This window comes from Pinus tabuliformis, chromosome 6, assembly GCF_031772625.1.
Source record: "Pinus tabuliformis cultivar Carrire ecotype Pingquan chromosome 6, CPIR1, whole genome shotgun sequence".
Classification (NCBI taxonomy): Eukaryota; Viridiplantae; Streptophyta; class Pinopsida; order Pinales; family Pinaceae; genus Pinus; species Pinus tabuliformis.
In genome coordinates, this window is record NC_142292.1 from 1,643,708,102 (window position 1) to 1,643,728,917 (window position 20,816).

General features: G+C 41.0%; 1 protein-coding gene across 4 annotated transcripts in view; it reads left to right on the forward strand.

The window, feature by feature from the left end:
- The window catches only part of LOC149265256 (Saccharopine dehydrogenase), a 314,496-nt gene extending 295,670 nt beyond the window's left edge, over positions 1-18,826 (forward strand). Inside the window, exons 9-13 of one of the 4 annotated variants that reach the window (XM_089429228.1) lie at positions 16,654-16,755; positions 16,885-16,949; positions 17,306-17,463; positions 17,608-17,687; positions 18,270-18,826. In XM_089429228.1, the coding sequence (XP_089285354.1) occupies positions 16,654-16,755; positions 16,885-16,949; positions 17,306-17,463; positions 17,608-17,660 (378 nt within the window). In that variant the 3' untranslated portion in view covers positions 17,661-17,687; positions 18,270-18,826. The remainder of the gene's footprint in view (positions 1-16,653; positions 16,756-16,884; positions 16,950-17,305; positions 17,464-17,607; positions 17,688-18,269) is intronic. The other 3 variants (XM_089429225.1, XM_089429230.1, XM_089429223.1) reach the window with 3 other exon arrangements.
- The last annotated feature ends 1,990 nt before the right edge of the window (positions 18,827-20,816 follow it).

Below are 20,816 nucleotides of genomic sequence, written 5' to 3' on the forward strand. Positions count from 1 at the left end.
CCTTCCTTTGACTCTTTTTGTGATTCTTTAATAAGAGAACAAGAAAAACTCTTACACCTTGGTCTTCTTAATCTTGGAAACTCTTCCAAGAAAGCATTAGCCGCCCAGCAGCAACCAAATTCAAAGAATCCTAAGAAGTCATCCTAAAAAGAATGGTCCTAAACCAAACAAGGGTCCTAAGCAATTTCAGCCCCAAAATGAAAAATCATTTCAACAAAATGATAAGACAAATAAAAACAAAGGGAAGAAGACTGATAGACATTGCAATTTTTGTAATCGAGATGGCCACTTAGAATCAAAATGCTTTAAGAAGATGGAAGCCTTGGAAGCAGCAATGAAGAAGCATAACATCCATTTGGGGCAATATTCAACTTCAACTTCATCTTCAGGAATGGCACTTTCTGTATGTGGTTGTCAAGCATCTCGGTCTGGCTATGCATTAAATGTATCTTCTTCTTTTCATTCTCATGAGTGGCTCATTGATTCTGGAGCTTCTTATCACATGGCCAAAAACAAAGCCATGTTTTCTTCTTTAAATGATTGTAACACCAAAAATATATATGTTGGTGATGATAGATCTCTTAATGTTGTAGGGACTGGAACTGTTCATCTAGACAATGGTCAGTTTAATGATGTATTATGTGTTCCAACCTTATCCTGCAACCTTCTATCTGTATATCAAATAACTCATTCAGGTGAAGGTAAAATTGTTGAATTTTCACCTCATGATGTTGTAATCAAGGACTTAAGAGATCCTAAATAGATTTTGGCTACTGGCATTGCTGATGATTCCACAAGGTTGTATAAGTTTCACAACTTTGGGTCATCAAATCTTCCCTCAGTATTTGTTGCTCATAACAATGAAGTGAGCAAACTTTGGCATGAGCAATTTGGTCACTTAAACTATCGCTCTCTTCAGCATCTATGTAAAGAAAATATGGTGACAGGTCTTCCTATGGTATCTTGCAGAGATGGTGTTTGTTCTGGATGTGTACTCGGAAAACATCATCGGGACAGTTTTGAAAAACGTGCCTCTTGGCACGCCTCAGCCCCTTTACAGCTTGTGCATAGTGATTTATGTGGTCCACTTCCAGTTGTGTCATTCTCTGGCTGCAAGTATTTCTTAACTTTCATTGATGATTTCTCCAGACGCACTTGGGTATACTTCTTAAAACTCAAGAGTGAAGTATTTAACACTTTTTTGGCCTTCAAGGCCTTTGTTGAAAAACAATCTGGACATCAAATTCTTAAGTTAAGATCTGATAATGGCGGAGAATATGTTAAAAACACATTCATCAACTATTGCACTGAGAATGGAATTCAAATGCAACATACTGTTCCATATACTCCACAACAAAATGGTGTAGCTGAAAGGAAGAATCGCACCTTAAAGGAAATGGCTAATTGTATGCTACAATCTAAAGGACTTGGTCTTAATTTTTGGGCAGAAGCAATTAACTGTGCAAATTACATAATAAATCGCACCCCTACTAAGGCTTTAAAGAATATCACTCCAGAAGAATCATGGAGCTCAATCAAACCAGATGTAAGTCACTTTCGTGTTTTTGGAAGTGAAGCGTGGGCCCATATTCCAGATGAAAAGCATAAAGTTTTAGAACCTAAGAGTGAAAAATGTACTTTTGTTGGATACTCTGAAGATGTCAAAGGCTATAGACTTATTCCATTTAAGTCCAAAAATGTTATCATTAGAAGAGATGTAAAATTTGATGAAAATATATCGGCCTGCGAGCCTAGTCCGGCGGATGTGCCACCTCTCCCTATCTCTTCTACCTTTGAAAACATTTCTTCTTCAGATGATGAAAGTGAGGATGACAATCCTCTCCCACCATCTCAGGATCCTCCTTCAGCTCCTGAGCTTCCAAAATGGGTTGGTGCTACTCGAGATGCAGCAGGTGATCTTGCCGGTGATCCACAGATCAACGACGCACACGTTCTCAGTTCGAGAGAGCCTCTTCTTTACTGGCTCAAGCTCTAGTAAATTATGATGCTGACACCTTTGCAGAAGCTTTAGGCCATCCAGATTGGGAAGCAGCTATGAATGAAGAATATCATTCATTATTGGCAAATGATACATGGGATCTTGTTCCTCTACCAAAGGGACGAAAACTTGTTAGATGCAAATGGGTTTACAGAACCAAGTATGGACCAGATGGGAAAGTTGATAAACATAAAGCTTGTCTTGTTGCTAAGGGTTTTTCACAGGTTGAAGGCATTGACTACACTGAAACCTTCTCCCCTGTTGCCAAAATGAACTCTATCCGCCTTGATCTTTCCCTTGCTGCCTCTTTCAAATGGGAAGTCCATCAGATGGATGTTAAATCTGCCTTCTTGCATGAAGAAATCTATATGGAACAACCCATTGGCTTCATACAAACAGACTCCAGCCTTGTATGTCGACTTAAGAAATCCCTTTATGGTCTCAAGCAAGCTCCTCGGGCTTGGTATGCCAAAATGGATAGCTTTCTTTTAGAATTTGGCTTTTCTAGGAGTCATTCTGACAATACTGTCTACACCAAGAAAGTGGGCAACTCTCTTATCATCCTTGTTCTTTATGTTGATGATCTTATCCTTACTGGTAGTGATCCCAACGTTATAAACCATGTGAAGTCTAGCCTGAAAAGGAAATTTGAAATGACAGACTTAGGACACTTACACTATTTTCTCGGTCTTCAAGTCTTGCAATCCAAGGAGGGTATTTCCCTTTCCCAGTCCAAGTATGCTTGTGATATTCTACGTCATTTTCACATGGAAGACTGTAAGCCAGCCCCTTCTCCCTTTCAGTCTGGAGTCAAACTTTCAGTTACTTGTACTTCTCCTGAAGTTGATGCTACCTTATACCGTCAACTTGTAGGAAAACTTTTGTATCTAACCCATACTCGTCCTGACCTTTCCTTTGTTGTTGGCCTTGTTGCTCGGTTCATGCAAAACCCCCATGAAAGTCATTGGAAAGCAGCTAAAAGAATACTTCGTTATGTTCGAGGTACAGTTCAGTTTGGGATTCATTACAGTGCCGAAGCAGCTCCTCTATTGGTTGGTTTCACTGATTCCGATTGGGCTGGTGACCCTGATGATCGGAAGTCTACTGCCGGTTATGTGTTCACTCTTGGTTCAGGACCTATTACATGGGCTTGTAAGAAACAAGCTGCCATTTCTCTTTCATCAGCAGAAACAGAGTATCGTGGTGCCGTAGAAGCTAGTAAGGAAGCCTTGTGGCTTCGTCAGATCCTGTCAGAATTTGGCCTTCAGCAGCAGCATCCGACTACACTTTGGTGTGATAATCAAAGTGCCATTCAGCTATGCAAAGATCCAGTCCAACATCAGCGCAGCAAACACATTGAACTGCACATACACTTCATCAGAAAGCTCATTCGCAAACATGTTCTTGAAGTGCAATATTGTTCAACAGATGATCAAGTTGCAGACATCTTCACAAAGGCTCTCACAGAGGCGAAGTTCACTAAACTTCGATTTATGGTTGGACTTCAGGAAGTTGTCACTAAGGGGGGATAGGCTCTAGTGCCTCCTTCCTTCTCCTATTGTGTCATATTTGTAAATCTTTCAATCCTATCCCAAGTTGTTCTTAAGGGGGGATGTTAGGATATTCCAACACATAGGAAATAGTTAAGTACAACTTGGTCTAGTGTAGAGTTAGGTAAAGTGTGTTACTTTACCGTTGTACATTTTGTAACTTACAATCTGACGGTCACGATATGAAGTGATCCGACGGTTCATTCTCTCCTCGGTATTACCGACACTTGATCCGTGGCTTGACACCCGATTGGTCCATGAATTCTATTTAAAGCGCATGGAGGGTCATTTGTAGGGTAATCCGTGCATGAGAGAAACATATGTAAATTTTCATTCTTTTATTAATAAATTGCCTGAAGTGGCCGCGTTGGCTCAGGCCGTGGACTATTTCCCTCTTTGAGGGTTTTAACCACGTCAAAATACTGGTGTATTGATCTGCGATCTGGTTGTGAGCGGTGTCCTTTTGGTGTTCTGTCTGAGGAACTTACCCTGTAAATTCCTACAAAAAAAACTCAATAAATTATTACGCACTGAAAAGCACAAATAATTAACCAAATAAAAAAAACTCTTTTAAGTGAACTCACTTGATAACAAAGTCCTAAGCAACCTAGGCCTATTACATGAATCTATGTTAAAATTGGCAACTAGGGCCAAACTCTATGTGGGTCTACTTATTCATGGCAGCTGGTATTTTTCTTGGATTCCTCTCATCGAGAGGTGTAGGATTGATCCAAAGATCATCTGATTCCGACATGTATTCATGGAGATATGAATTTATTTGTGTTATGGGACAATTCGTTAAGGTCGGCCAACAGCCAAATTGCCCCCACTTGTGCTCAACGTTTTAATATAAAAAGAGGTGGCTTGCTAGTCATTTGCACACACTCTTCTTGTGATCTCTTCCTCTCCACTTGTCTTTGGGTTTTGGTGGGAGGAGAGATCCTAAGAGATATGCTGCTCTAAGAAGAGATGCACTAGATGCTGCCATGGGGAAGAAGGATCTACGCAGCTCCTAGAAGATGATGCCCTAGCTCTACGCATGCCCTAGATCTAGGACGCAGTCATGTCGACTAGACATGCCATGAATCTAGGACGTAGTCATGTTGAAGCTGCCCTAAACACAGTGAAGATGAAACCCTAAACGCAGTCAAGATGAAGCCCTACACACAGTCAAGGTAAAGTCCTAAACGCAGCTAAGATGAAGCCCTAAACGCAATCAAGGTAAAGCCCTCAACGCAGTCAAGGTGAAGCCCTAAACGCAGACCTAAATGCAGTCATGGTGGAGACCTTAATGTTGCACATGCTCCCTTATCTAGGCCCTTAAAGATATCCCTAATACGTTGGTCTTATGTGTCATGTTGGTGCCCTAGACGCACTCCATGGAGGGAACTTATTCACAGTTAAGGATGGCTGTTTAGGAGGGTTGTTAGTGGCTGTTTAGGAGCGCTGTTAGAGGCTGTTTAGGAGGTTGTTAGAGGTTGTTTAGGAGGGCTGTTAGAGGCTGTTTAGGAGTGCTGATAGAGGCTGTTTAGGAGTGTTGTTAGAAGCAGTTAAGGAAGACTGTTAGAGGACTTGGTTGCTGTCCTAGAGAAGCTCTCTGCTACCTGAATATGTAAATAGTTTGCAGCATGATAAATGCAGTGAATGTTGTATGTGCAACATAATGATATATATTACAGCGAGCATGGATGAGTGTTTGTTGGATGTAGCATGGTGTTAGAGACAACATGTTTGGTTGCAACTTGCAATAATGATTAGTGCAGCATGATGATAGTGGTGCAGCGTATAGGTGACAGCAAGGATGGGTGCAGCGTGGTGCAGCATGGTGACGATGGGCATGTAGATATAGCAGCAGCACAGTGCATTGCAGCAGCTTGTTGGTGATGAGTACAACATGATGATGTGGCACTGCTCAGTAATGGGAAGCAACATAGTGATGAAGAGCAGCTCAGTGATTGGGTGCAGCACAGTGATGGGTGCAGCATGATGATGAGGTGCAACACAGTGATGGGTGCTGCATGGTGATGTAGTCACCTTGGAGGATCAGTTGAAGCAGTATGCCTTCACTTGAGTTCAGATTAGCTGCCTCATGTGCCATCTTCTTAGAGAAGATCTCTGCTTTTATTTAGATAAGTCAAAATGTTGACTTCTAATGTATATATATTATCTCTCTCTGTTGAACTATTGAAGAACATATAAGAAGAATTGATCAAGGGTTTCCCCACATTGGGGTTTGTCCTTGGCTGGCGCCACATCTTGTGTCCTCTTGTCTTGGCTTGTCTTCTGCGATTTATGTTTATGTTTTATTTGCATTTTACTATCATGCTAAATGCAATTGCTAATCTGGAATTGATATTGAGCTAATATGGAAAATTGAAGTAAATTTGCTATCAGCATAGAACATACCTAAAATTAAAATTGTATCAGAACTGAGGCGAAGACAAAGCCCAAGTAAGACTGAAAGAGCAATCATCGAAGACAGTTGGAAAGGACAAAATGCTTAATGGGTTCCTCATTCCACTTCAAATTCACCAAGGGTGAAGTCGAAGCAGAGAATATTATCTGAGTGGCGTAGTGGAAGCATATGATGGCCTACCTAGAGATCACTTTAATGGGAATACCTGATCTACGGGTGGAAGGAAAGATAGATGCCTTGCTTGCCATAAATTTGGCCATTATGCGTGGGAGTGTCCGAATAGAAGGGACACATCACTAGATGATGATAACAATCATTCCAAGGGCATCTTTAGTGATCGAAGGAATGACAGGTACCATGGCAAAGGAAAACGGAATGCAGGTCATCAAGGAAATGGCTGACTCTTCAAAGAAAGCAAGGAACTCCAGGTATGAAGAATCAAATGTTGTTTCTGATAAGCTAAAGGAGAATTATCTTATATTGGCCCTCTCCACTACTTCTCCTCCAGACTCTTTGGGAATCTGGCTTATTGATTGTAGTGCTTCAAGGCACTTCATCAGATAGAAGGAAGCTCTCTCTAATTTGGTAGAGATGGAAACAATTGTGGGGATTATACTTGGAGTCAATGCCACCTATCCTGAAAAGGGTGTAGGGAATGTTACCCCTCAATTGAATGAGGGCAACACGATTCATTTACAAGTTCTTTATGTACCTAATCTCAAGAAGAAATTGGTGTCCATTTCAGCAATGGAAGTCAAAGGTTTCAAGGTGGCATTCCTCGATGGAAAGGTACGTGTTTGAAAATGGAATTTTCAAAGATGCTTTTATTCTTATGTTTAGGGTTGGCAATTTGTATCAAGTTGCAGGAAGTCCATTGGGGACCATGTCAATTGACACAACTCTTTTATAGCACCGAAGGTCTGCAGCGTCTGCTTATTATGGGGCCATACCCGATATGAGTCAGATGGTGACAGGGATGCTTGAATTCAGGAAGAGCATGAAGGTACATGTCCGAGATGTACTAAAGGAAAATCTTACCAGGGGACCATTCCCCTCATGTAGCAGGTCCACAGGTTCGGAACAACCCGAGGGGTTTAAGATTCATAATCAGGAATCTCATGTATGCAGGTTGAAGAAAGCTCTCTATGATTTAGAGCTATAACACCCAATCTTGATATGAGAGGATTGATAGCTATCTGATGAAGCTGAGATTCATTAGGAGTGAAGCCGATCCAAACAATTGCTTGAAGGTTGTGGATGATAGACCTCTCATACTGGCACCTTATGAGGACGACCTCTTTCTGACAGGTGCAAACCCTCTCATTTGCAAAAGTAAGAGGGAGTTGGATTCCGGATTTGGAATGGTAAACTGCAAGCCGTGACTACTTCGATGGAGCTTAACTTTCAGAAGTTATGTGGTAGTGATGCCAGACCTGATTTGGGAAATGCCTCTGAGTTTCATAAACCCATACTAGCATTGATGTTCTTGGTGAACTCTCGTCCGGATATATGTTTTGCGGTTAGTATGTTGAGCTCATATATGGTTGAGCCTCACTAGATTGGTGCCAAGAATCTTTTGAGATACCTTCGGGGCATAAATTCTCATGGATTGAGATACACTAATGGAAATGTGAAGCCGCATGATTATTCGAATGCTGACTGGGCAGGCAGTGTGGAGGATCGTAAGAGCACTTTTGGGTGTTGGTTCTCTTTGGGTTCTGCTATGATATCCTGGATGAGCAGGAAGCAGAAGTCGGTTGCTTTGAGCACCAATAAGGCTGGATACATAGCTGTGAGTATGGCCTCCTGTGACGCTGTCTGGTTGTGGAAGCTCTTCAGTGAGCTGTTTGGACACATACTGGATACCATCGTGATATTCTGTGACAACCAGAGGGGGATTCAATTATTGAGGAATCTCGTGTTCTATGATCGCTCCAAGCATATAAACATCAGGTACCACTTTATCTGGGATATGGTACATTGAGGAGTAAGAAGGCTCCATCGCATTGGGACTGATGTGCAGGTCATCAATATTCTATCGAAGCCTATGGGAAAGGTCAAACTCTTGACTTTTCGAGAACGACTAGGAGTTGTGGAGAGACTCTCTCCTAAGGGTCCTGTATGATATGGACATTGAGCTCTGGGAGTTCCGGGGGGCTTGGGGGTACATCTTGGAGTGATGAGAAACCGTAGGGTGAGTGGTTTAGCCTTCCCCTAGTGGTTTGCTATGTAGGAGGATGAGTGGTTCATCCTTCCCTTGCTGAGACACGGTCATAGGGTGAGTGGTTCAACCTTCCCCTAATGATTTGTTGTGTACAGGGTGAGTGGTTCAAGCTTCCCTTGGGATACCCCTGGCAACATGTAGGTAGGATAAGTGGTTCATCTTTCTCCTGCTGAGACATCCTACCCATGCAGCCTGGGACTCATGGGAAGTACCTCTCATCTGGCCAATGAGTAGGGAAATGAGGAAGGGACCAAAGTAGTACTGATGGACGCATTGTGTTATTACCGTACTCCCTATGCTAGGATGATATTGATCTGGGATCAATTGGAACTGACTTTGGGTCAGTAAGAGTGATATAACTCACTCTCTTTTGGAACCGATTTCGGATTAGTAAGAGTGGTTTGACACACTCTCTTTGTTGGAATTGACTTCGAGTCAATAAGAGTGGTATGAGACACTCTTTTATATGGGATTGGCATTGGGTTAGTAGAGGATGGTATGATACATTCTCGGTCATTTCTTCTTCCTCATAATTCAACAGAGCAGAGCAAAGCAGTGTAGGGCACTGATGGCAGAGATAGTACAGTCTGGCAGATGGATTAGGAGATGGAGTTCTCCCTAGGTTGAGAGGGAGTGTTAAAATTGGCAACTAGGGCCAAACTCCATGTGGGTCTACTTATTCATGGCAACCTAATATTTTTCTTGGATTCCTCTCACCGAGAGGTGTAGGATTGATCTAAAGATCATCTGATTCCGACATGTATTCATAGAGATATGAATTTATTTGTGTTATGGGACAATTCGTCAAGGTCGGCCAGCACCCAAATTGCCCCCACTTGTGTTCAACGTTTTAGTATAAAAAGAGGTGGCTTGCTAGTCATTTGCACACACTCTTCTTGTGATATCTTCCTCTCCACTTGTCTTTGGGTTTTGGTGGGAGGAGAGATCGTAATAGATACGCTACCCTAGATGCTGCCATGGGGAAGAAGGATCTACACAGCTCCTAGAAGATGATGCCCTAGCTCTACGCATGCCCTAGATCTAGGACGCAGTCATGTCGAGTAGACATGCCATGAATCTAGGATGCAGTCATGTTGAAGTTGCCCTAAACGCAGTCAAGATGAAGCCCTAAACGCAGTCAAGGTAAAGCCCTAAACGCAGTCAAGATGAAGCCCTAAACACAGTTAAGGTAAAGCCCTAAACGTAGTCAAGATGAAGCCCTAAACACAGTCAAGGTAAAGCCCTAAATGAAGTCAAGGTGAAGTGCTAAACGTGGACCTAAATGCAATCATGTTGGAGACCTTAATGTTGCACACACTGTTGATTTAGGGTAGCATTGGATGTGCTCTAGGCACAAAATTTGGTGGAGAGGTTGGGGCACATGAAATCTCCAATACCCAAAAAGGGTTTGGGCAGATTCCAAACAAATCAGGAGATATTAAAATAATTAATATTTTTGATGGAGTCCCTAAGTTTAAACTTAGGGACAATAAAATATTAATGAGTATTAATATGAATCTGTGTTAGAGTGGTCCAAAAGACATGGATCAAGCCAGACCTAATCTTAGCTGTTGATTAGGGACTTAATCTTGGCCGTTGAGATGTCAACAGGAAAAGTATAAGAGGAGGCTTGAGGGTCACTTGGAGAGCACACCAGATGATCAGTCATTCTATTCTCTAGAGCGGGGTTTGCTAAGAGAGATAGATTTAGTGATCGGGAGAGCAGTGCAGTAGCCAAGGAGGGTGGCGCAGAGCCAGCAAGGGCTCACGCCGGGCCACGCAGAGGCAGCCAAGTGCTGCGCAGAGCACCAGAGGGGCCAGCGCAGCTAATGTAGGGCCTCCTGGGATTGATGAAGGCCTAGAAAGGCTGACACAGGGCCAGCGTGGGACAAAGAGTGGCTGACACAGTCCAGATTGGGCAGACGCTAGGGTTGCAGGAGCAGTTTTGTGCTGAGGAACTGCTAGAAAGATTATACGGGGTTTCAGCCAAGAAATTTCTCTCAAACTGTGAGGTATAGCTACTAAGGAAATTCTCTGTTGGGTAGGCCAGTTTCGGCACCCAGATTGTACTTTGATATTGCTTAATAAGAAAACCCTCAGATAGTTGCATCGGTTTTTCCGCAATGGGTTTTTTCGGGGACATTGGTCCAAAAATAATGGTGTCATGTGGTGTGTTTGTTCTTGTTTCTTTTAGTTGTTGATCTATAATATGTTGAGCATGCACTGGTGTTTATTTTCAGTATTTACATTGTAAATAACTTGTTAAAGAAAAATAACAAGTAGGTAGGAATAAATAAGAAAAAGTGCATGAAGGGCTTCTAACTAAGTAAACTTAGAAACTTCAACATGGTATCAGAACGTGATTGCAGATCACAGGAGGACTAAAAGACATCAACTGAGCAGAGCAATAGCAGCAGAAAACAATTGTCTCGAGGTGACAGAAGCTGTTTCTAGCAGCGCAAAAGCCAAGGAAGTGTGACGCAAAGCCAACTAGAGCCACACAGAGGAAGCCGGGAACTGCGTAGAGCCTCAGAGAGGCCAGCGTTGCCAATGCAGAAGGCCAGAGGGTTGACGTAAACCATCTGGGGTGATGCAGAGCCAATGTGGGGCAGAGAGTGGATGATGCAGTTCACAGAGAGGCTGTTGCTGGAGTCTAGAATGCTGTAGAAATATTGCAGAGTGGAGTTGGTGAGGTATTGTAGTTAGAACAGTACCTGACAGAGCAGGGCCAGAGGTTTTGTTACCGAGGGTTTCTAACCGAGGAACCTGGATCAGCAGTGCAGTTGCACAAGACGATCAGAGTAGGGGACATCTCGATAAGCGTCAGAAGGATTTCAAGGAGGGAAATCAGGGCTCAGTGGGAGTCCATAAGAGAACTTCTAGACGGGAAGTAGAGACTCAGAGGAGTCAAACCGAGAACTTCCAGGAGGGAAGTAGAGGAGCGTCATGGCACTACATGGGGTAAGAGAGCAGGATAGACTGGACGGATCATCGAACTTAGAAGTCTGGAAGGCCAGAATCTTATCAATGCTTGACAGGAATCGTGTCATGAACTTCGCTTTGAAGGTTATAGTTATCCCAGTCGAACTCAATGATAATGACAAGTACGTAGAGGCGATGGTGAGGGCCAAGTGCATTATCCTTAACGGGGTCAAGGATCATATGGTACCACATATAGCCGAGAAGGAAACGACAGTTGAGATGTGGGAGGCTCTCAAGAACCTGTACCAACATACTTCTGTGCAGAGAAGAATGCTGCTCGAGAACCCTATGAGGTCATATCAGATGAAGAAGGGTCAATCGATTGACACCTTCCTCGGAGGACTGAATGAGGTCCGAGACCAGTTGACTGCTATAGGAGCGACACCGGATCAAGAGCTTATGGTGAGGACAGCCCTGAATGCTGTCTCAGAAGATTGGGAAGTGTTTGTCTAGAGTATCTTGGGCAGAGGAACTCTTCTACCTTTGGACGAGATGTGGGCAGCTCTTCGCCAGGAAGAGATCAGACAACAGTCAAAGACAGGTAACAGCAGCAAAGGGATCAAAGTTCAACAGGAGGAGGAAGATGTGGCCCTAGCATCTGAGGGAAAGCATGAGAAGCGGAAGAAGAAAAATCTCTCTAAGATCAAGTGCTTCCATTGTGGGGAGATGGGTCATTATGCGACCCAGTGCCCAAGGAGGAAGAGTATGGGAGAGTCTTTCAAGACTAAGGCAGCACTAGCACGGGAAGAGAAGGAAGTTTTGACAGACAATGATTGTGCCATGAGTGCACACACACCACTTGAGCGAAAGTGGGGAGACATCGAGCTGTAGTTAGGCAGACTATAGGCAATGAGGGGCAAAATCCTTGAGGTATGCAGCCTCTTGGATTAGACCTTGCTACGAGAGCCCTGACGAGGAGTAGCAGGACTGGCTAAGTGGGTAGAGACGAATGCGGATGGAGCGACAGAGAGAGCTACAGTGCAGGAGTCCCAAGACAACGTAGAGGTAGCAGGCTGCAACAGTGCAAGAGGCACAAGAGTGTTGCACTAGTGCATGAAGGCATAGCGATGTGTGCAACGGTGCGAGATGCAGGGAGTTGTTGCAGCAGCGCAGAGGTCAAAGAGAGGGAGCACTTGTCAGCGGCAGAGGGAGCTTCAACATCAGTGGGTGTTTTTAGCTCAACAGGGAGGTTAGTTGGGAGATCAGTTACTTACTTCTCAGTAACTGAGTTGTAGTGTAGTAGTGGGCAGCATGATGAGAGGATGTGCAGTGCGGATGTAATGCTGGGAGAAAGGACCAGCAACAACACGGATGCAGAGGGAGTTGTCATACAGATGCAGCAGTGGCAATGACAAAACCATGGGCAGCGGTACAGGAGGCAGCAGTACAGAGCATGTTGGGCAGGAAGGCCTAACATCAGCACAGGTACCAATGCCGGATGATCAGAGTAATACTCAATGAGAAGTATTGCTAGAGCACAGTCCTTACTAAGAGGGAGTGTTGATTTGGGGTAGCATCGGATGTGCTCTAGCCACGAAATTTGGTGGAGAGGTTGGGGCACATGAGATCTCCAATACCCAGAAAGGGTTAGGGCAGATTCTAAACAGATTAGGAGATATTAAAATAATTAATATTTTTAATGGAGTCCCGGAAAATGAAATACTAATGAGTATTAATATGAATCTGTGTTAGAGTGGTCCAAAAGACATGGATCAAGCTAGATTTAATCTTAGTCGTTGATTAGGGACTTAATCTCGGCCGTTGAGATGTCAACAAGAAAAGTATAAGAGGAGGCTTGAGGGTCACTTGGAGAGCACACCAGATGATCAGTCATTCTATTCTCTAGAACGGGGTTTGCTAAGAGAGATAGAATCAGTGATCAAGGGAGTAGTTGAAGGGCATTGAGTACAGAGAAACAGAGAAGGCAAAGATTGTGCCGGGAGAGCAGTGCAGCAGCCAAGGAGGGTGGCACAAAGCCAGCAAGGGCTCACGCAAGGCCACGCAGAGGCAACCAAGTGTTGCGCAGAGCATCAGAGGGGCTAGCGCAGCTGATGCAGAGGCTCCCAGAGTTGACGCAGGCCTAGAAAGGTTGACGCAGGGCTATCGTGGGACAGAGAGTGGCTGATGCAGTCTAGATTGGGTAGACACTGGGGTTGTAGGAGCAGTTTTGTGCTGAGGAACTGCCGGAAGGATTTTCCGGGGTTTCAGCCACGAGATTTCTCTCAAACTATGAGGTATATCTGCTAAGGAAACTCTCTGTTGGGTAGCCCAGTTTCAACACCCAGATTGTACTCTGATATTGCTTAATAAGAAAACCCTCAGATAGTTGCACCGGTTTTCCGGCATTGGGTTTTTCCGGGGACATTGGTCCAAAAATAATGGTGTCATTTGGTGTGTTTGTTCTTGTTTCTTTTAGTTGCTGATCTGTAATATGTTGAGCATGCACTGGTGTTTATTTTCAGTGTTTACTTTGTAAATAACTTGTTAAAGAAAAATAAGTAGGTAGGAATAAATCAGAAAAAGTGCATGAAGGGTTTCTAAACTAAGTAAACTTAGAAACCTTAACACACGCTGCCTTATCTAGGCCCTTAAAAAGATCCCTAATACGCTGGTCTTATGTGTCATGTTGGTGCCCTAGACGCAGTCCATGAGGGAACTTATTCACAGTTAAGGAGGGTTGTTTAGGAGGGCTGTTAGAGGCTGTTTAGGAGTGCTGATAGTTGTTTATGAGAGTTGTTAGAAGCAGTTAAGGAAGACTGTCAGAGGACTTGGTTGCTGTCCTAGAGAAGCTCTCTGCTGCCTGAATATGTAAATAGTTTGCAGCATATTGAATGTTGTATGTGCAGCATAATGATATATATTACAGCAAGCATGGATGAGTGTTTGTTGGATGCAGCACGGTGTTAGAGACAGCATGTTTGGTTGCAACAATGATTAGTGCAACATGATGATAGTGGTGCAGCATATAGGTGACAGCAAGGATGGATGCAGCATGGTGTAGTATGGTGCAACACAATGGTACATCATGGTGATGATGGGCATGTAGATATAGCAACAGCACGATGCATTGCAGCAGCTTTTTGATGATAAGTACAACATGATGATGTGGTATTGCTCAGTAATGGGAAGTAGCATAGTGATGAAGAGCAGCTCAGTGATTGGATGCAGCACAGTGACGGGTGCAACATGATTATGAGGTGCAGCACAGTGTTGGGTGTTGCATGATGTTGGAGTCACCTTGGAGGATCAGTTGAAGCAGTATGCCTTCACTTGAGTTCAGATTAGCTACCTCACGTGCCATCTTCTTAGAGAAGATTTCTTCTCTTATTTAGGTAAGTCAAAATGTTGACTTCTAATGTATATGTACTATCTCTCTCTCTATTGAACTATTGAAGAACATATAAGAAGAATTGATCAAGGGTTTCCCCACTTGGGGTTTGTCCCTGGTTTGCGCCACATATTGTGTCCTCTTGTCTTGGCTTGTCTTCTGCGATGTATGTTTATGTTCTATTTGCATTTTACTATCATGCTAAATGTGATTGCTAATCTGGAATTGATATTGAGATAAGAAGGAAAATTGAAGTAAATTTGCTATCAGCATAGAACATACCTAAAATTAACAATCTATTTCATCATGCTAGCATCACTTTACAATATCCCCATAGGGCTTGCGGAATTTGAGTACAATAGAGAAGAAGAGAGAGAAGAAAGAGCTTAAAAGCTCTGATGATATTTGAGCTCTACATGGACAAGAATCCTCTAATGTAGCCTTGGGCATGGAGTTTTCAAAGTATGCTTCAATGGTCAACAAGCCCCAACTCACAGCTTGCCCCCAAGGCCACACCAAGTGGAATTAGGGATTTTCTCCATGCTAACCTTAGGTGTGGATTCAAGGGGCAACAGTTCCCATGTTCAAGTGTTCAACAGCAGTAGCAGGGGCTTCATTTTCAGTTCCATGACCACCATCTTCTTCACTACCAGCATGTGGAGGTACACGCGGCAGTCGTGGTGGCATAAGGAGGAGAGATTAGTAGATAGATTCATAGTTCACTACTTTTTTGTCATAGTCTATAGATGATAGATTAGAGTTTTAGACTTTAGTGTTGTGAATTTGAACTTTTCAGTATTCTTACTTCAGTGTGCAAATGGTGGTGACCAAGTGGCCTATATTTTAAACATTACTATCTAGTCATGTTGATAGTTCCTAACTTGCTAGATAAGTTATTTGAATGTTTTATTTTCTAATGGTCTACTTTCTATTAAATGCTTAAAATTTTGACACATTCTACCTTCTATTATTTGTGATATGCTTCAAAATTCGATGTTCATTTGTAATTGCTAGAATCTAGATGGTTGATGCTCAAATAATTAATCATTGATGTACTATAGATGCTATATCTATCTTGATTTATGTACAAATATGCATGCTTTTGTATCCTCTGTAACTAATTTGGTATTCTGAATGTTTTTTTTAATATAATTGCAAAATTATATATATATAAACGCTTCCGGGATGCTTTGCTTCTGAAGATTTTTGGAAAATCATGCTTCCGACGTTTCTCTTCCAAAAAACATCCTTGCTTCATCCCCACTTCGTGCAACACTACTTTAGAACCAAAAGATGTACTCATTAGTGTGTTGAAGCTTAACACTGAATATGCCCAGGGAAAATTCAATGTTAACGAAAGCAATAAATGAGGGGAAAGGTTGACCATTCTAACCAGTTAAAAGAGCAAGAAATCCAAAGATGGATCATGGAAGTAATCCTGAAAGGGAATCTCCAACTACCTAAAGCAAAATCAGGACTAAAAATTAAGCCAAGTGAAACCCAAAAGTGATAAAGTTGGCGAAAGGCCCAATAGAGGTGTAGAACCAGTCATAAGTGATCAACTATGGAACACGAGGGATTAAGCAAGGAGAAACAAAGGGGAACCTAGCCATGGACCCTATAATCAATCAAGTGGACCATCAATACTGAGTTTCAAGAGCCCAAATTGATCAATTTGGACCATGGACATGAAACTCAAAGGAGAAACTTCAGTACTTGTATTCAAGTGTATAGGAATCTTTCACGTTATCCTTAGGCAGAATATGCATAAAAGTTGTAGAGTGCAATTTCTAATATCTATACACTGCATTCTGAATGCAGAAAAATAAGGACCATTAAACCCCCAACTCAAGCATCTTACTCTGCTTCAGTAGCCTATGAGATCCCATGCACTGTTCAGACAACTAGAAATTTTCGTTATGCATTTGGCACAATAAACATAAAAGTCTTTTTATGGCTTCTAACCTAGGGATAAATTGGTCTCCAACTAGTATATTTGTGTCAGGTTCTTGTTCCCATATTTGACGTCTTTTTGTTACTCACTAATGCACATTTTTGTTCCAAATACGATTGGTTTCAAATAGATATCGATTCACCTATAAAAATTCGTTTTTTTAACATATTTAAAGGGCTCTATCTCCTTCATACTTGCAGGAGTTTTTGAAGGACAGAAACAAAGTTCAAAAGTTGGTTGAGCTATCTGATCCAATTGTTCGAGCAATTGATAGATTCACGGGTGAACTCATGTCAATGAGGGTGGGTTGTCTATGAATTTGGGTAGTATATCTTGGACAGTTATAATAGGTTCCACTGTATCTTCATTTTTTTGTTTGGAGATTCTGAAATAAACTTGTCCATTAATCTTAGAGATTTGGTTGTATACAGGTCGATCTTGAATGCATGGATGGACGAAAAGCTGTTGGGCTATATAGTCACAAAAAATTGTCTATGTATGTCTCTGATAAATCAAACTTCTTTTCATTTGGGTATCCGTGTCTTCATTGTCCTATGGAGGGATGTATGGTTGGCTACGTATGGTTTCTTACACTTTCAGAGAAAAAGCTGCCATTTCCTTCAAAGTTATACTTAATAATATAGCTATAAAGAGAGTATGGTTTAGTTAAAATCGATTTAATTCTTGGACGTGATTCGAAATCTATGTATTCAATCTGCACTACAATATAATGTACCTGCCCCAGCTATCTAGAGATGGCATGAGATAGAGAGATATAGAGTAATAATGATGGTTCCTTATTGCTGCATTTCTGAACAGTATAATGAATCTCCTCTTTACCATACAATTCAGGGTGCAAAACTGCCGAACAGTGATGTCTGTGATCTATGTCTCTATACTTGACACCGGACAGATTTTCTTGATGCAGATGTGTGGGGGTTGCTATCTCTGCATTTGTAAGAGCAGTTTTGGAGGGAAGCACTCAACCTGGTGTCTGGTTCCCAGAAGAGGTATCTAGTTTGTTTTTCTGTTGCAATAAAATATGTATTGTAGAATTGGAAGCAAACTTCCATTAGATCAAAGTTCAAAACAGAAATTGTCCTTTTCTTAGGCTTACAGACAACATTAATGTCCTCCTGTTTGCTTAAATGCAGCCCGAAGGAATAGCAGTAGAAGCAAGGCAACAGCTCCTGGAACGGGCTTCTGAGGGAACAATCAATTTTGTTATGAACAGGTTTGATCCTTTCTTCACTAAGCAATGGAATGCCGTTCTCTCTTTCTGAAAGCATTCGCTTGACAAAAGGCTGTTCAGTAATTCTTCCGTAGAAGTTTGCTGGAATGTCATTGTTTATGAGAATGGAAGCCTTTAAAAACAAATCCCAGTAGTTAAATATACTATTGTTGATAAATTGATTTGAGCCCACTTACAAGGTTGTCATTTCAGATTGTAGAATGAAAATATTGCATTTAACTGCAGAAAAAATTCTGTACCGTTTAAAATGACATTTTTTCCAATAGAAGCTACCGTGGGCATTTTTTCTTTGTATATAACTTTCCACTTTTGTTTCATATTTTTAATTGAGGATCATTCATTTAAACTGCAGAAAAAGTATGTAGTGTTTGAAGGGACATTTTTTTCTACTAGAAGATATTGTAGGCATATTTTCGTTGTATATACCCTTCCACTTTCGTAAATATATGTATGTGAATTTAGGATGCATTCTCCACCTCAAAAATTGAAGATATTGTAGTGAGAATGTTCTGAATGGCTGTTATATTGGCATTTAGATTAAATCACCGTTCTTATCCCTTATAGTCGTTTATTGAAACAGGCCTCCCTGGATGGTGGAAGCTAATCCAAAAGAAATCGGATTTGGAATTTATATGCAATGACCAACAATTAGTCTATGGCATTTGACAGCAGGATTAAATTTTTTGAAAGTAGCTACTATGGTGTTAATGGTGCAGTAATGTAGTTCGGAGAAGTTTATTAATAACATGCACTGGGGTTATAATGCTAGTTGCATGTATAGCAGAGGGATATGGTTCTGGCTTATATGATGTAATGTTTGTTTTTCGCATTTTTTAAAAATAGTATATTTAAAATTTATTAAACAAGTTTGTATTGGTAGCAAGATGGTTCCTGTATTTTTCATGACAGTGGCTATTGATGTGTTTTCCATGTCTGTTTTTTAATGAAAACTACTTTCCTGATGTATCAGGATTACTTAAACATAAAAATTAATCCATTGGAAATTTACAGCTAAGAAGGGAGACTATTCTGCCCTATCTTTGCTCATATTTGTTTAGCATTCTTTAAGCTCGGTCCTCTATTCAAGTTTGCTAATAAAATGAAGTGAAAATTTTCTACCATTGCGATGGCCTATATCACTAATTCAGTGGTCCTTTCTTAAGAAAATTGAATAATTCAGTTTTCATTTTGTTTGAAGATATATTGATCACCATTAAATTGAAAGAATTACGTTAAATGCCTGAGGAGAAAATGAACGACGTTGGTCTCTATTGCATTCAACGAAAGTTAGAAAGGATACATAACATTACGTACACCATTGGTACCACCAGGCATAGTTAGCATATCAGTCCTTACCAAGACAAGTGGCTGATCATAGTTGCCATAGACAAGATTTAATAAAATTAAAAATAGAAATATTTTTAATGCTGGAAATATTAATCATGAATACACAGAATATTGACCTGTGATACTCTGTACTCAACGAGTGCTTGCTGATACTACTTGTGAGTATGGCAGTTATGCCAATAGGTCGAGAACAGGACTAGCAAATTTGCATATGACCATAATCTTGGCTTGCCATGCAAGGAAGTAGTTCAGAAGGGTTAAGAGATAAATATAAACCAAACCTAAACCTCACAATACGGTTGTGCGGTTAGGGCCTGCCTCAAAATACCAACCATCATATTTTATGTTGGTTTAGGCCTCGTTAATGAACCAATGGAATAAAGGTTAATTTAACTTCAAGATAGAGTTCTCTGATTACTGTATTGACTTAATGGTGTATTAAATGAAGGATTTCACCCTTGTTTGTGTTTTCACTACGTTGATTATCATTCGCTTTGATATGAGCAGTTGTGGTCCTTATGGGATTACTGTTTGACAAAGTTATGGACATTTGTGAATACGTATTGAGTTTTATGTGCATAGATCTGATGCTTAATGTGCAGTATTTATTATTATGGACCAACATCCACCCCAAGGGAACATAATAGAGTAAACCTTGTAAGAGTAAATGTGCATTGCAACTCGATGTTATATATCTATATTTTTAGGGTGTGATATGTTTGACTTTGGTGTTACCAATACACAAAAAATATAAAACATAGAAAACACTGTTGATGATTTTGGAAATGTAAGTGACATCGATTTTCCATCAATTTTAGGTATTATATGTAAAGCACACATAAAAAATGAGTGTATTATCACTCTAGAATGTACATAACAGCAATGATAGTCCGTCTAGATAACAACTTGAAATGAAATTGCCTTTTCGTCTTCATTGTCTACATGTTGGATTCCACATTATTGTTTTCCTTTGGTTCATAAAGAATATTAGAAATTGAAGCATAATTGGATCTTGATGTAGAGGTTTCACTAGAAGAAATTGTGGTGATGCATCTTCTTGGAATACATTGATATCGATAGACAATGATTCCTCTTGAAACGGATTTATTTCTTCATCTTCATTGAATACAAATTGAATTTCCACATTATTAATTTTTGTTGGTGGGCAAGAATAGTGGAAATTGAGGTGTAACAAAATCTCGATGTAGAGGCTTCACTTGAACAAACAGCTGCATTGCATCTTCTTCACATAAGAATATGTATGTCAAAAACATAATCCTTAGAGGTTATAAAAATATAGCATATTCCTTCGTGTGAAAAGCAAAAACCCTAAAGTGAAGTTGAAGAGTCATGAAGACTCCAAGAGACCTTTTGGAAGATGAAACCAAGGGTCACAAAAATGTTGTATTTATGTATATCATATCATTGAATAATGCATCTCACGTTTATATAGATTCTCTTACATTCCCGTGAGTCTAACACTAATATCAAAGCAGGCATATTCTTACCTTGCCTCATTATTTTTGAACTAAGATTCTGTGGCCATTGAACTGAATTTTCTCACCATTCTTGAGCAACATCTGTGTGCTATTCATTTGCTTCTTGTTCCGACTGTTGATTTGGGGTAGCATCGGATGTGCTCTAGCCACAAAAATTGGTGGAGAGGCTAAAGCACATGAGATCTCTAAGACCCAGAAATGGTTTGGGCAGAATCTAACCAGTTTGGGAGATATTAAAATAATTAATATTTTTAATGGAGTCCCT